The 16,402-nt window shown below is 34.7% G+C and overlaps 4 protein-coding genes across 7 annotated transcripts; 2 read left to right on the top strand and 2 right to left on the bottom strand.

The window, feature by feature from the left end:
* The first annotated feature begins 1,046 nt into the window (after positions 1-1,046).
* On the top strand, positions 1,047-4,877 carry LOC136408457 (plancitoxin-1-like). Of its 3 annotated transcripts, XM_066389437.1 has the most exons (6): positions 3,333-3,471; positions 3,531-3,708; positions 3,760-3,991; positions 4,053-4,356; positions 4,533-4,677; positions 4,731-4,877. In XM_066389437.1, exons 1-6 carry the CDS (start codon positions 3,374-3,376, stop codon positions 4,875-4,877), a joined length of 1,104 nt encoding a protein of 367 aa, XP_066245534.1. In that variant the 5' UTR covers positions 3,333-3,373. The 3 variants fall into 3 exon arrangements, with proteins under 3 accessions (XP_066245533.1, XP_066245532.1, XP_066245534.1); XM_066389436.1 differs by lacking the exons at positions 3,760-3,991; positions 4,053-4,356; positions 4,533-4,677; positions 4,731-4,877 and adding exons at positions 1,047-2,727; positions 2,784-2,904; positions 2,957-3,178 and having other exon boundaries at positions 3,240-3,471; XM_066389435.1 differs by lacking the exons at positions 3,760-3,991; positions 4,053-4,356; positions 4,533-4,677; positions 4,731-4,877 and adding exons at positions 1,047-2,727; positions 2,784-2,904 and having other exon boundaries at positions 2,957-3,471.
* Positions 4,470-7,472, bottom strand: LOC136408471 (uncharacterized). Of its 2 annotated transcripts, none has more exons than XM_066389457.1 (7): positions 7,203-7,472; positions 6,774-6,907; positions 6,243-6,594; positions 5,967-6,191; positions 5,732-5,917; positions 5,524-5,678; positions 4,470-5,164 (listed from the first exon to the last, which is right to left on the bottom strand). In XM_066389457.1, exons 2-7 carry the CDS (start codon positions 6,846-6,848, stop codon positions 4,979-4,981), a joined length of 1,179 nt encoding a protein of 392 aa, XP_066245554.1. In that variant the 5' UTR covers positions 6,849-6,907; positions 7,203-7,472; the 3' UTR covers positions 4,470-4,978. The 2 variants fall into 2 exon arrangements, with proteins under 2 accessions (XP_066245554.1, XP_066245555.1); XM_066389458.1 differs by having other exon boundaries at positions 6,774-6,857; positions 7,203-7,471.
* A 337-nt stretch (positions 7,473-7,809) lies between these two features.
* Positions 7,810-9,220, bottom strand: LOC136408484 (protein YIPF6). The gene is made up of 7 exons (XM_066389475.1): positions 9,072-9,220; positions 8,855-8,974; positions 8,720-8,798; positions 8,609-8,651; positions 8,427-8,555; positions 8,215-8,372; positions 7,810-8,162 (listed from the first exon to the last, which is right to left on the bottom strand). Exons 1-7 carry the CDS (start codon positions 9,090-9,092, stop codon positions 8,044-8,046), a joined length of 669 nt encoding a protein of 222 aa, XP_066245572.1. The 5' UTR covers positions 9,093-9,220; the 3' UTR covers positions 7,810-8,043.
* Positions 9,221-10,865: 1,645 nt separating this feature from the next.
* On the top strand, positions 10,866-13,386 carry LOC136408467 (monocarboxylate transporter 5-like). The gene is made up of 8 exons (XM_066389450.1): positions 10,866-10,996; positions 11,212-11,338; positions 11,402-11,545; positions 11,593-11,894; positions 11,952-12,117; positions 12,175-12,396; positions 12,930-13,124; positions 13,186-13,386. The coding sequence occupies exons 1-8, from the start codon at positions 10,910-10,912 to the stop codon at positions 13,323-13,325; spliced, it is 1,383 nt and encodes a 460-aa protein (XP_066245547.1). The 5' UTR covers positions 10,866-10,909; the 3' UTR covers positions 13,326-13,386.
* Positions 13,387-16,402: the final 3,016 nt, after the last annotated feature.

Here is a 16,402-nt window from a genome sequence, read left to right as displayed (position 1 = left end):
CATGGTATTTTTGAGGCCAAAAAATCGAAGTTGGCCGATTCAAGATTTGACCGCGGCATATCAAAGCTGTATCATAGGGCTACTGCGGAACCAAATCTCGCCGAAATCGGAGCGCTCAAATTTCATCTTATTTTTAAAAATTTTGTTAGCACAAAAATGTCTTGTACGCCACTGTCTCCTTGAAACAAAAATTTGTTGGAAAAATTTCCATAATGTGCACTTTAACTTAAAATTTAGCTTCGTCAAATCAGTGGCGTACATGACAATTTTACACTAAAAAAATTGGGTAAAAATTGAGTGCTCCGATTTCGGCAAGATTTGGTTCCGCAGTAGCTCTATGATACAGCTTTAATGTGCCGCGGTCAAAACTCGAATCGGACAACTTCGATTTTTTGGGTCAAAAATTTTCATGATGTATAGTCCATGGTATTTTTCGGACCAAAAAATCGAAGTTGTCCGATTCGAGATTTGACCGCAGCATGTTAAAGCTGTACCGTACGGCTACTGCGGAACCAAATCTCGTTGAAATCTAAGCACTCAATTTTTACCTAATTTTTTTAATCCAAAATTGTTATGTACGTCACTGGTTTGACGAAAATTAAATTTTGTGTTAAAGTACACATTATGAAAATTTTTTCGCGAAAAATTTTCTTTAAGAAGTTTTTCTGACAAAATTGCTTTGCTTTTGCGATCATAGAAAACTCATTCGATAGTTATTAAAACAAAAAACACTAGTTTCCTTTTATATCAATTTATTGCTACAAGAATCATTATGTTCATATTATGTTCTAAGGAATAGGCTTTAAAAAATATCTTCATTTTACATTTCATACGCGCCCAAATCCAGGCAATCCATGTATACACTAGGTGCTATCACGATTCTATCCTCTAAACTTCATTGAACTGGCAGCAAATGCTTTTGACAAGTTCAGATAGAGCACATGGTGTCTTCCTTTTTTTATACCTATGAACAAAAAGAGAAAACAATACATTTATGCAGAATAACTACTCTAATCAAATAAAACATTGACAATGACGTTTAAGTAAATTGCTGTCATGACAATTTTGTTTATTATGAAAAACATATGTTTATTGCAATTCCTCACAAATATCTTTTAAATTTAAAAGATTGTGGAAAATGGAAACCTCAGACAGTGATTATTTTGAAAGCGCTGACGAGGACTTCTTGTCCGACGTTGAAAGCCATGAGAAATCTTCCAAATCACCAGAAGCAAGTAAAAATAGAACGTCTTCAAAAGACTATGACACTTCATGTAATTTTGCAACACTTTCACTGAAAGGAAGTACAGAAAATACAACAACGCAACAACTCAACAAAAGAGAAGAAAATTTATCAGAGAAAACACCTGAAAACGAAAAGCTTCTTCTATTGGACAATAACAGCAACCAAAAATTCATACACTCATCGACGAATTCTCCCCAAGTGCCTAGCCCTAGTACAAGTTTACCCCTTAAAACAATCTTAACAAATGATAATATACAAAGTCCAGAACAACATAATATTCCTCAAAAAAAAACCTCAACGCCTGAAGAGAATCTCTGGGATGAAGATGAACTTGATTGGGGCTCTGAAGTTGCTAAAGAAGAACTAAATAAATCTCAAACTACTCCTGCTTTTAAAGATGAAGATAATGCCTGGGATGACTTTGATACCGACTGGGAATCTAGTGAACCATCTGTAGCCAGTGTGATTAGTGCTGTTGACCACTTGAAACAACCAGCAGATGATAGGTGGGAAACATTAGAAGAGTCCTCGGAACATACAACAATAAAAGATGCCACTTGGAATGGTTGGAGTGTATCTTCACTGTTCTCCACTGCTACACAAAGTGTGTCATCCATAACTAACCAAGTATCACAAGGACTTTCTACAGTTTTGGAATGTAGCATGGGTATTCCTCAGCCTGAAGAATTAGCTAAGATAAATTCTGGAACCACTGAAAAACCACAACAGCAAGATGATAACATTCCTCCATCTACATTCGGTCTAGAAAGTTTAGTCAAATTTGTTGAATCCACAGGCTCCAAAGTGATAACTGGTGGTCTAGACACTTTGGAAGCTATTGGCAAGAAAACTGTGGAAGTCCTCCAAGAAGGAGATCCAGGATTCAAAAAGAAACGAGCCTTTTTAAAGCTAGATAAAATGGGTAAACCCAACTTATCTCAAATTCTACGTGAAGCCAAGGAGATGGCTGAAAAAGAAAGTGAGCCTTTGAAACAAGAGAATAAAAGAAAATTCAAAAACTATGAGACTTTGTTTGATGACCATCAAGGGCTGGTGCATCTTGAAGCCCTAGAAATGTTGTCCAAACTCTGCAGTATTAAATTGGACAACCTGCATAACTCCCTCACAGATGACGCTCTTAGAGACATGCAAGAAACACTGGAACAAGTCAAAGAGCTGTGTGAACTACCTGAGGACGAAGAAGACAGCAATAAAATCAGTTTGAAAGAAGCTCAAGACATCATTTCAAATTTTGTCAGCGAACTTAATGTACCAATAACATTTGTTAAGTTTTTCAATATTTGCGAAGACGTGGAGAAGATTAATTTGTCACTCGTGGATGATGAGCAGATTCATCAGCAAGCAATCAACAGCTTGAGTGAGCTCACTGCTATTTGCATGGAACAGTTCCATAAGGCTGGGGAGTTACTCATGGTCAAAGAGCACAGGAGCACCGCAGATGAGGCAGATAGTTTGGTGCAGTAAGTGATTTAATAGCACGACGTTTGGCCCAAAAACTACTATTAATTTTGAACAGAATAACCACAATTGCAAAAGCTGTTATTCTCCAAGAAGCCGAAAAATTTACAGAGAGGTTAAGCTCGATAAGTGGGGATAAAGATAGAATCAATAGTAAGATTACTAATATATTTTATGAGGTGAGGTTTATTCAATGTAAATTATATGGTAATAAATGTGGTTTCTTTGCAGGCTGGAAATAGCAGTGCTTACATACAAGACGCTTTTCAGTTGCTTATACCAGTTTTGCAAGTGGGTGCGGTTTAGCCTTATGGAGCTTAATTTTTCCATAGTTTTTATAATCATTATTATAGTGTAAAATTGGTTATTTAATTTATACTCGAGATTAAAGATATTACAGAAAATCATTAATTTTAACACAGTATTTATACCATTCTATTTACCTAATTAAGCGTAATTAAAACGTAAAAATGCACTCAAGCCATCCCTAATAACACTCATATTAATCTTTCAGATTATCAAACAACAAAATAAACAGTGATACTAAGACAATAGCAAGAACTTCCATTGACGTTGATAAAGACCTAAATAGAATTTGCGTTAATTATACAAGACCCATCCTAAGTGCACATACATTCGTCGATTAAAATGTTTTATAACACAATTTCCTTCGTTTATATGCTCGTTACATTCCACATTTCCTATGGACTTCAGTGCAAAGATCAGCAAGGAAATTCAATAGACTGGTAAGAAATAATATATCTCATATTTCTTCAACAATCAGTTATAAAGAATTTTGTTATAGGTATGTGGCATACAAATTACCGAAGCAAACAAAGCACGAAAATGCCTTGGTGAAAGAGGGTTTGGGATACATGTACATGACTTCAGATGACCACAATCAATGGATCTTCTCTGAAACTGGCATTAACAGCAGCAACTCTTTAATCGGCAATACATTGAACCCACTGTATAACAATGCGGTGAGTTGAATAATGCTATAAAACCACAAATGTATTTTCTCCTAAATGCAGAAAAAGTATCTGTCCATATTGTACAATGATCAGCCTCCGCAAGGCCACGCCGGCAGCAAAGGACATACAAAGGGAGTAGTCATAGCCGACAAAACGTCAGGATTATGGTTGATTCACTCAGTACCAAATTTTCCTTATAGTTTGAACCAATATGAATACCCAGACAGTGGCACTCATTACGGACAGAGTTTCCTTTGTCTCAGTTTAGGGGTTAGCGACTTGAATAGCGTTGGTAACACACTATTATAAGTCCAACTTTAGTGTACATTTTAACTTAATAATCGTTGATTCAGGGATACAACTTCAGTACAATGAACCTCAGATATTCGCCCAAAACGTCCCTGAAACTATGAAAAGTATCTTTCCTGAACTTGAGAAAGCTGCAAGAAATGAAACCGTAGAAGATAGTCCTTGGTACCGTATTGCAAATATCAACACCCAAAAGGGTGCTAATTTCGTCTCATTCGCGAAATCGGGGAATTTTGAGAAGGATTTATATGCTGATTTAGTGAGCGCATCTTTGGAGACCAACCTATACGTGGAAACTTGGCCCAACGAACCCAATCGACTACCTTCAGACTGCGACCACATATACCAGTAAATTTAAAAGCTACATTATCAATATTATGTCCAGGCTAATTTTCATAGAAACATTGACTTAGAGCTCAAGTTATTGATTCATATGGAAATCACAGCTTGATGCTAAAATGAACAGCTCATTAATCATTTGATAACAAATCTAAACATAGTTTAGAATATTGTATCTATTTTAGGGTCGACAATGTGTTGTCCATTTCACTGTCTATTAGTTCTGAAGTTAATATGTCATTTACGAGCACAACAGACCACTCCAAATGGGCGATATCCACATCACAAGACTCTTCAAAATGGCTATGTATTGGGGATATAAATAGAGCTGTAAAGGGTTTTCGATCAATGTTTAAGCTGGTGAATTTATCAGTAATTTGCAGGAAAAACAAACTGAAAGGGGAGGAGGCACTACATGTATCAATAATAAGGTACTAGCTCAACAATATGCAGGAATCGTGTCTTCGGTACAACAATGCGACAATAGCAGCTTTCTGATGAAGATGACTGGCGAAGAAGTACCTCTGTGATTCATTTTATTAAACTTATAAAAATATACATATATACAACTATTATATTTTCTCAAAGCAAATGAGATATGTGTATTAAATAATATGATTAAGGGATCTTACTATTGCACTGCTATGCCAGCTCTTTCCACAAAGTCCTCATCATTCACAATAACAAAATCCTTAAGCAGATCTTCCTTGTCCACTATCATTTGTATGTCCAACATTGCTTTGTCAAATACACCTTCTGGGTTTGATCCAACTGCTATCAGTATATCCAACAAGTCATGCAAAATATCTCGTTCATCCTAAAATTTACAATAAATAAAGTGAGTTCCATATAGGATGTACCGAGTTATTTATTAATAAAAAATGCCAAAAAATCAGCAATTTATTAAATATATGGGCTGTTTTTGGAAATTGTAGCACACTTCAGATATTGTGCACAGGGTCACAATGAATACTTCATAAATCTAAATTTAGGACGGCACGCTAAACGAATATATTTTTACAGAAAGACACTTTAGATCTATAATAAATATTAATAAATAAATACATATGAAGAAAAAACTTTGAAATTCAATCAAATGAAAGTTCAAGTTAATAACTAAACCCTTCCACAGGAATTAAAATAATGAATGAAGGTATCAAAATGCTCTTTACCTACCTTCAACTTTCCCATAACTTTATCTATAATGTCCATAGAGGGATGCTCTGAGCATAAATCCTTTATAAGAATTGTTATGTCTGCCATCACAAATGCCACTGAAAGCACTCCTGACACCTTAGCAAATTCCTTTATGAATGTTGGCATTGTCCGTCCTGTAAATTCACAAAGATACAATATATACATTCAATTAATAGTAACTGCTAACCAGTGAGTCCCAATATGTTATAAATGAACTGAAAACTCTTTTCGGTCATGTGGAAGGTTTTGCCAATCACTGGAAAAGCTTCTACAGCCAAATGTTGCATTCTATGCAATTTTACTGCTGTACTTAAGGATGATAAAACTTTATTGTCTGGTTTTTCCATAATATTAATAGCCCCTTTTGCTATTCCTAGAAAAGAACCACAACATTAATTTGAACTAATCCAGTGAAACATTACCTTCAATGATAGTAGATACTGCCATTTCTCGAGTAACCCCATTTTCCATAAGTTGGGTAATGCATTCATTGAAATGAGTTAAACTCTTACGCATCCACATATCAAACATCTCTTTTTGCTTTAAAAGCAGTTTAATATCCTCCATAATTCCAGTTGTAGTTTTATAATCAATATAGTCAGTTAGAGCATTGGTAAGGCTTCCTGTTACTGACATTACTGCCCCTCCTAACATATAACTTTTGTACACAAATTTTTTGTTGTAAAGAAGTCACTTACCTGCTCCAAGCATTAAGGAAGTTCCAGCAGTTAAAGGACCCCACCACAGTGAACTCATTACCAAAGCAACACCAGTGCTGCTAACAACTGTTCCCGATACTTTGGCACAATTGCTTTTGTAATGGTAATTGGCAGCATGTTTCTTGATTTCATTAAATTTGTTGAGTATTTCATTAATTTTCTCAATGTAATCTTCCAAAAATCCAGCATAATGTTTAGGTATTGCACCATTAATTTTATCTGTTGAGTCTGGATTAATTGGTAAACTTATTGGAGATCCGGAGGAGCCATCTGAGTGTTTTCTGGTTGGTACTTGTGGTAAGGCTCCAGTAGGTTCTTGGGGCAATGAGTGCTGAAAATGCAAATTTCAATGTTTACAATTTGAGATATTTAAAGTAAGTTGGATATATAAACTCTATTGTTCTGGTCATTCCCAGTTTGTTAGTTTACCTCACAGGGTTCTAAGTGTATAAAGGAACAAAAGAGTTTATATGTAAATCCACCTTATGAAGGTTTTATATCATTACTCACATATTTTGGAACAAATGGTGTAGTATCTTGCAAGGGCAATTCTGGGTACAAGCGTTTTTTGACTCTTTCTGCCATAGCTTATCACTGGAAGTAATTTTTTTTTTTTTGAGATGGTAATCAAGAATTCAGGAGAACTATGAAGAAATTAATAAATTAAATGGCGCCCACTACGTATTAGTCAACAGTTAAGACCAGGAGAAAGTGACTAAAGCATGCTAAAAGCATTTTCTGCTTGTGGTCCTTAAATTGATTTGTAAGCACTTGATAAACGAACTGGGACTTCAAGAAATTAGACTGCAACTCAAATTATAAGTTTTTAAGTAGAGGGCAGTAAGTGGAAAATTTTAAGTAAGTAAGTGGGAAATTTATCATTGGGGGGCATTCTTACTATTATTTAATAGTATCAATTACATTCACCAATATGCTTACATTTGCTAAGAAATCCTGTTCTTTATGCACTAAATCGAAATTATTTTGGTAAGAACGTATTTGGTTCTTCTACGACGCAAATTAGTATTTTTAGATCTGAAGGTAAATTGGTTACTGTCCACTATTCAATTGATTACGAAAAACAGATAACATATGACCATGGATTTTGTTAAACCAACACATACGACACATCTATTCTCAATTTAGATTTTTCATTAATTTTATTTTTATTTTGATAACAAAAGGCTGAAATACACAGAAATTTAGATTATTATTGTTTATCACAAAGGCTTTGTTTATTAACAGAAAGAAGTTTACCAGACAGTGTCAATGTCAAAACCATATGTTCATTAACAAAATACAGCATGATTACTAGTTACTGAATCTATCTGTTATTAATGTTTTATATCTATCTATCTAATATGGTTGTTATCAAGAGTCAATAAAAATTCACATTAGATGGCGCTTAATAGGCGTCATTAAAAGTCTATATGTTGAATTTAAAATTTTGTGACGTCATAAAATGCCTCTTTTGGAGAAAACAAACAATAGAGAAAAATTCTCTTTGCAATAAAAAATTTACATACAAGTTAAAGGGAGCAAACAGATAATTAAACGCGCTGCACATCTGTATATTTCTTTCTTAATCTATAACCACCTTAATACTTCTTTTATTAGCGACTAAAATGAATGTTACACAATTGAAAATACCATGGAGATGGGCTTCTCTATTATGGAAGAAATAAGGGAATTCCTTCCATTTTAATATATACAATATTCAGTTTGAATAAACATATACAACACACATCCATTCATATACTTTCTCTCTAGAAATCCAAACTTAACTGGCAGTGTGCGATATGACCAGCCAGGATATTACAAAGTAGAAAAGTCCTATAGGGTAAACAGCCAGAAGTTTCCTGCCTGGTTTTTGACTGTCACCCAAAAATATCATGGAAGCTAAAGAAATACAATGCATAACAACCTTTAATGCTTTACTCTTCATGCTTACCGTATGTCGCCCATATGAATCCCATCATTGACACTGTAAATCTGATGAAAAACAATAGAGTGCTCTGTTCAGCCAACAAAATAAACCTGCAGACTATTAAGGCTAGTGTTGTGGGCAAAAGGCAGTAACCCAGGACGCAAACACTTTGAAAAAAAGATCTAAAACAGTTTCATGACTAACTCTACGTTTTGAGGATTAAAGGAAAGACTAACATGTTTCCCCCCAGAAGCTTGGAATTTAAAGTAACAATCATTGATCCAATCCATACTATTACAAACACTTCGGCAAACTCTGGACCTCCATCATTGGTATCATCTGCTGTAGTTCCACCTTGGAGAATCCTATTAAAAACTTTTACTTGAACACTCTTTAATCATATGGAAATATCACTTACATTGCCATAAACGTGCAAAGCATCAGTGGACCCCATAAGTCCCCTATAAAATCAGAATAGTGCAATAATAACTTTTAAGTCAAATACTCACATATACTAATAAGTACATACACTCTTTTAACAGGGTTTTCTTTTCTTTCGGAAACAAGACGTGGCCGAATTTAACACCCACTGCCTTAACATCTCTTAACTAAAATGGGGAAAAACACAAAGTCAAGGTAATGAGTAGATGCAAAAAGATTTTACTATAGTGTCTCGAATGGGCTCATCCAAGGTATTAAAATCGGGACGGCCGATGTTTTGGGTGTTTTTGTTTGAGGGGATGTTCATTTCGCCCTCAACTTGAACCCCCACATCATCATACATCTGGGAAATAAAGGGATTATTTACAATGTAAACAAACATATTTTCTAAGAAGAGTAGTAGAAAAGTAGTATGAACATCAAAAAAATCAAATAACAACCTCTAGTTTGGCATGGTCCATTTTAGGCTTGTCGAAAGATTCTAATTTTTAAGCATTAATGATGGTTTAAAAACCAAATTATTATTTTGTACGATATTTTAAATTAAGAAGCACTACACTATCATCCACATCAACAACTATATCAATAAACAAATCACTTTGACTTTGACAGCAGCAAAACATCAAGTAATAAGTGTCAGGTAAGGCTGAAATTTGTTCTGTGCAAATGGCGGCAGATGGCAAATATAGAAGTATTTGTGAAATTTGATAAATTTAAATTATATTAGACTTATTTCAAATCACTAGAAAAATACCAAGGGGTTAGAAAATATGTCTTTTTTTTTTTAATTTGACGAAATATTTCAAAATTGATAAAATGTTCAAACATTTTTTCCGGAGAATTATTTGCGTTATTAGTTGCTATATTGGTTAAGATTAATAAGTGTCAACACGTTGACAACTGACAGCTGATTATATATTTAAATTAATGTATACACTATAAATAAAGTAGACAATAGTGAAGTTGATGTTATTGTTATTATCTTAAATTTGTTGTTGCTATTTTTATAACTAAACAGCACTCAAAGAACAATGATAAGTCAAAATGCAAATAAACTCAATGGTTTACTCAAATACATCATACTTTCAAGTAATCAAATTGTGATTTTTGAGCTACAAATAAAATTATTGAGCAGAAAAGCCTATAATAATACGAAGTAGCAAGCACTGAAACTATTAAGCTTCAGCAACTTGAGCATCTCTCTACCATGCTAGACATCTCTGCTAAGGTGAACCAAAATATCTTGCTTTAAGGTAATTCATATACTTGAGTGTCCTACTATGCACAAAAAAAAAATCTGAGTAGAGTCAACACTTTAGGAAGAACACTGCTACAACATAATGTTTGCAATTAACGCGAACTCTTACCATATCACAGTCTCCTCCTTTAAAGCATTTAAACTTCAATAGATTTATCTCATTAAACCCCTCCTTTTAAATACTTCTCAGTATCTAAAAATTCTTTTTATTCCCGTATATTCTACAAAATTTTCTTAAATTCTAATAAATTCTTCATCTTTATATTCTAAAATATCAAATTGAAAATTGACTATATGCAGAGTCAATTGCCATTTGAAATACTTACATTATGAACCAAAATAATGCATAGTAGAGATGTGGCTTCCTAAATATCGTACTGTTATTGGTGTCATGAGAATTCGTCATATTGCTGTTAGTCAATATTTACAAACTTTTGGTTACTTTGTAGCCACTTTAAATCTGAATATGTTACACAGTTGTTTTAGGATTAAGATGTAGTGATGATTGTATTCCTAAATTAATTTGCACCAATAAACAACAAAAAAAACATTATGGCCATCAAAGGTAGAAGCTTCAACTAATTATCACTAGTTGAATTTAAATGCATACTTTGAATAGCAAAACCACAGAATGAGAGTTCTGGGAGAATTGTTAATTTTTATTATGTCGATAGGATACTATTAAAACAAAACAGTTAAATCAGATTGTTACATAGATAGCTTATAAAAATCTCTTATCTAAAGTAATCCAAAACATTACATTCTCCTCAAAATACACTGATTATTAACCAATCACACCACTTTTTCTTGTAAGTTCGGTAATAGAATGCTTGCCACTTTCTAGTGCAGAAAACAATGATCCATAAACTTAGAACAAACAAAGACATTTTATTACTGAGTTTCTATCTATCATAAGTCAATATTGATTTAACTGAGTCGTAGATTTGTAAAATGCTCAATTCTGGCATTTTTTCAGTGGTCTTATAATGTGAGAGGTAACCTCTTCCAGCTGGAGCAAGTATGAAGGTAAAAGAGAAGGCCCAGGAGTCTTATTACCCTGATGGGGGATATGGTTGGGTGATAGTTGGGGCAATTATGTTAATTAATGTAAGTTCATTGTTTTGTTTTCTTATGAGCTTGTAGTGAAAATTACTATTTACTCCCTACTATTATTACTATTACTATCTAGTAATTATTATTTAAATTACTAATACAGATGTTTTCCTCAGAGGATAATGCTCAATATACATGAATACAATATTTTACTTTGTCTATGCTATGTATGTCTGTTTTGTTTTACAAAACTTTGTTATGGCCTTTAGGTGAGCCTCCTAACTCTAGTACCATGTTTTGGGTTGATATTTGCACAGGAATTTAAGGAATGGGGCGTTACCAGTACCCAAACATCATTTCTACTACACTTGCATAGTTCCTTGTATTGTTCACTTGGTAATAATAATATTTCTGATTATTTCATCAAATTAAAAGTAACAACCTTTATCTCCTTTTCAGGCTTCTTTACAAGCCCTTTTTTAAAACTATATGGAATGAAGCCAGTGGCCCTCTTTGGGGCTGCACTCATGTGCCTTGGTATTCTCTTGAGTAGTTTTGCGACGTCGTATCTTTACCTGATAGGTTCTACGTCCGTTCTAATAGGTTGGTAGGTACTCAATTGGAATTTTGTCACACTGAAGATATTCCAGGCGTGGGTCAGGGAATCATCATGCCGGCGACCTACTTGGGCACCTATACATATTTCAAAAAAAGACTGACTATAGCTGTAAGTTTGACGATTACAAGTGCCAGCTTATCCCCAATAGTGATACCAAAAGTTTGTGATGTTATGCTCACTCTTGTGGGCAGAAAGTACACGGTATTACTCCTATTTGGAATTTCCATGTTTTCTTTTATTGGTTGTCTGTTATTGAAACCTGTTCAGAAGAAGGACTCAAAGACTGAAGAAATGGTGGAAGTGAATAGTGCTGTTCCTACAGCCACTCAGCAGGTCAGTGTGTTAAAAAAAACTTTGCCTGAGTGACTATAACAGAAACTATACATATAGGAAGCCGCCACTCTTCTGCAAGACGACCAAAAGGACCCCGTTTACAAAGACACTACACTACCTAAAAAGCCCAACACTGCCATGTCCATAGGGCTGAAACTTTTTGACATTTTTGACCTGCATCTACTGCACAATACTCCTCTAGTCATAATGATTGTCGGCTTAGGTGGGTGACTCTATGAAACGAAAACCGATTTTTAATGGAGCAGTATTTTGTGTCAAGGAGTGTCCTTTGCCGCCGAACTGAACATAATACTGATGCTGCAGTTCATGCTGGGCAATTTGTCGTTGTTTGATAGGAGCGACATTGCGATAGCTGCCTCAATTCAAAGTGTGGCGGACATTGGCGGTAGATTGGTGATACCCATGTGCGTGCACTATTTTAAAGTACACGCAAAACTCACGTACGCCGGTGCGTTGGTGGTTGCCATTCTGACCAGAACTGGTGAGGACAATTAGCGAGTAAACAAATTTTGTTTGCTAATAAGACATTGTATTACTCGCTCTTTTACTAAACCCTTAAAGTAATTATCAAAATGTAAACGTGGCTATTGACGGATCTGTAAATAAAAACTAACACTAGGAGCATTATTGAAAAACGTAATAGACTAAGAACACGTGTCATAAACTGCATGCGGACAAACAATAATTGTTAAGCACAAACAATTAACAGTCAATACTGTGTGATATTCCTTGTTGCGCATTCTCCAAAGTTGCAAAATTAATATTATTCGTTCTTTTCAAGTTTATTGAGTTGGAAATTCGATTTATTTTTAGTATTTGCCATTGAACAGTAACGTACCAAAGGTCTTTTGGTTGTGAAAACTGACGATTATAATATTTCGAAAGGATATGAAAAAAATATCTCGTTAATGTGTTTCACAAAATTCCCCCTTTTACGTTAAAGCAATAAAAATGTATAAAAATGTATTTGCAATATAGCGGTGTATTTAATTCATCCAATATCGTTAAATATAGTGCTAGCTACATGGCCTACGCAAAAAGTTGTAGTTTACGTTGTCGTGATCGCCATAGGCCTCACCAAAGGCACAAGAGCTGTATTTCAATCGGTGCTGCTCCCCAACTATGTCGATCTGGACAAAATTACCGCTGCCAATGGAATCAGCATGCTTTTCACCGGGATTGTTTCATTGATAGTCGGCCCTTTAATAGGTGTGATTACATTATCCTCATTCTAAGAAATCGAAATTCAACAATATATTGTTTATTTTAGGATTGGTGAGGGATGTGTCGGGATCTATAATTTATGCCCTGCACTCCGCCTCCCTTTTGTCAGGATTGTGCGTGGTGATGTGGATCATCGAGTACTTTTTCCGAGAGAGGAAAAATCCCGCTCAAGTTTTAGCCAAATAAGACTTCTTGTTACAAAGACAAAAGTATTTTTTTGTAATATATTAATAAATAATTGTTGTTTGTCGAAAATAAACTCTCATTGTGACTAATCCTCAATGCCGCAGTTTCAAGTTTATCGCTGATGGACTTTGCGCGTATAAAGAAGGTGAACCACGGAAAAAGAAGCGTCACGCTTTAATCAGCTGACCGATGGACAAGTTTCTTTGTCCGATTATCGACATGCTTATAATATAATTACTGCTTAGATATTGAAGAGCATAATATGCAATTGTAAACAAACAATAATTGTATGTTTTCATTGAAAAGCACGTGGAATTTTTTGGAAGATAAATTGCAAGAAAAATACCTCGGAAAGACATAAAACAGCTAGCAAATAAGAAATTGTTCTGACGAAAATTGAATTAATTGCCATAAAAATGATCACCTTAACTCATATTGACTGATGTACTCGACTAATAGCGTTTGGTTTTATTTCATATCTTCACAGCCTTAACCTATGGGACTGGAATTTGATATACGGGGGTTTTCGGACGTGGCAAACAAGGCAGTGCTATCGGTTTTGCCGTAGCTAATAGTGGGCGCCATTTGAAACCGACTTGACTAGTGAAAAGGGCTCTAATTTTTTCTACGCAGCTCCGGTAGCCCTATTAATAAAACGTACTATTCTGTTTAATATTTTAGATAAAAAAGGTATACCTGTTAGTAGCCTCAAAAACTCACCGTTTTTGAGATATTTGTCGTTTTAATAACACTGTTATGTTCATAATGTAATAACGGTACGTGCCCTATGACTTTCTGTAAATTAGAATTAAAAAAAAACTGCCCAAAACCAACTTTAGTAGTTCGTTCAAGACAAATAAGTCAGTGTACCTAAATAATTTAAAGATCAATTTTGTATTATAGTGAAGCTCTACTCGCCAGCTCTCAGCTCTATTCAACAATACATACATACAGTATTTTCAGCGAATCAACTGATGCACGTCATCGTACTTGTCATCGCTCGACGTTGCCACTCTTTCAAAAATTTATTAACATTGAGGATTGAAATTACTTCAGACCATCACATTTCATCAAAATTAAACTAAGTCTTAGAGTTGTTATATTCTTTATTGTAATTTCTCTACGTATATAATGATTAATCATTGCTATCCCATTCGTCAGATTCACAGTCAACATCTATTATTAGTGGATTTGTTTCTGTTCTATCCATTATCTGCTCCCTCTGGTACTATTTCATTATTTCTAAATCCATATGATCAATGCAGCTTTTCCAAGTTTCTCTGGTAACTGTTGTTAAAGCTTCTTTAAACATTTTTAAAGCAGCTTCGATAGTTTTCCCATCTCGTCCAACATGCCCTCTATAATCATTTTTACATGTTCCCCATACCAATTCAATTAAAATTACCTGTCAGTGGTAAAAGAGGACCACCGGCATCTATTTCTTGTTCAAAACAGCGAATTAATGAAGCAACGAACTCCTTGCATGCTTTACTCAATGGCTTAGGCATTATGAAATCCAGAAGGCCGCAACAAATTCTTGAAAGAACGTTTTATAAAAGACCACTTAACATTTCAGCACTAATTTTCACATTGCAAATAGGAAGCTCGCACGAAATCGAAAATCTATGCAAATTGTTAACAACCTTTAATTCAAAGAAAATATGTGGCAACAAGGCAAAAAAAACGTTGCCATGTTTATTAAAAAAAAAAGATTTTATAATGATAGTTCCATATAGAAATATAAAAATAGGTTAATAATATTAGCGATTTATAAATATATTTTATAATACATAAATCTCAATGTTATTGAGATTTATTTACTAAATTGTTATTATTAAGAAAAGTATATTTTGCATGAGTAATTGCCTCTTTGAGTTATGAAAACATTAAACTTTTTCAAACTCCGACACCATTGCTCTATATCGGGTTGATGACGTGCATCAGTGAATTCTCTGAAAATGTACGAACATTCACCAGACACCAAACTAGCAAATATCTCGAAAACGGTAAAGTTTTAAGTTTACTAACAGGTATACCTTTTTTTATCTAGAATATTAAACAGAACAATATTTTTGATTAATAAGACTACTGCAGCTGCGTGGAAAAAATTAGAGCCCTTTTAACTAGCCATGTCGGTTTCAAGTAACATCCCCTATCAGTTACGATAAAACCGACGGCACTATCTTGTTTACCTAGTCCGAAAACCCCCGTCTATGAAATTTCAGTCTCACAGGTCAAAAGACTAAAGATACGAAATAAAATCAAAAATAAAATTTAAACTTTAACACCCTGTATCTGTGTTAATATTACTTTTCGGAATGCAACAATTGCGCTGGGTCTTAACATTTTGATGGCAGAAATCCGCCGTATGAGTGTCCCATTACTTACTAAACAGTTTGACGCAAAAACTATTTTTTAAAAATTATTCCTCATTTAGTCCTCGTAATTATGCAGTTGCTTCTGGTGCGTCGTTATTTCTACTGCAATTAAATGAAGAATTTTTCAGCTTGTAGAAAATATTTGCAGTGCCTAATTTGCCTTAAATCATTGGCGTATCACAACGTTTTAAGACCTAGCAATTTTCCAAATTAATGCATCTCCCATCCGATTTTCGTTCGTCATGTGTTGCCGATCCCACGACTTTTTAGCGGCGCATTAAACTTGAAATAATAATAAAATCCCACCCTTCGACTTTTCGCAATTTTCATCAACTTTGTACTTTGAATACGGACCTGCTTTTTTTTCGTTCAAATTTCGATCCCTCTTTTAATTCTAAGGAAAATGTGCAACAAGTTATCATCTTATGGAGCAAAAGCGATTTTCGACAATTCCATCTTTTCGTTCGAGTTATTGGCTGGTTCTTGAAGATAGACGCGCTCTTGTACGCCCTCAGGTTCAAACCGCTTGGTTTTTGAATTACTGAGAGTCCGGCAGCCAGTGACGGACCCACATGCCGGTCACTGGTTCCTCGGGCGCCGCCCCGAAAGGCCCACTTACGTGTCCGCCACTGTATCCGCAGGAGTCTGAACTGGGTATATCAGAGTCCAATGGTAAACAAAATGTATATAAGTGACCAG

This window comes from Euwallacea similis, chromosome 4 (genome assembly GCF_039881205.1).
Source record: "Euwallacea similis isolate ESF13 chromosome 4, ESF131.1, whole genome shotgun sequence".
Taxonomy (NCBI): Eukaryota; Metazoa; Arthropoda; class Insecta; order Coleoptera; family Curculionidae; genus Euwallacea; species Euwallacea similis.
This window is presented reverse-complemented; position numbering and strand designations above follow the sequence as displayed.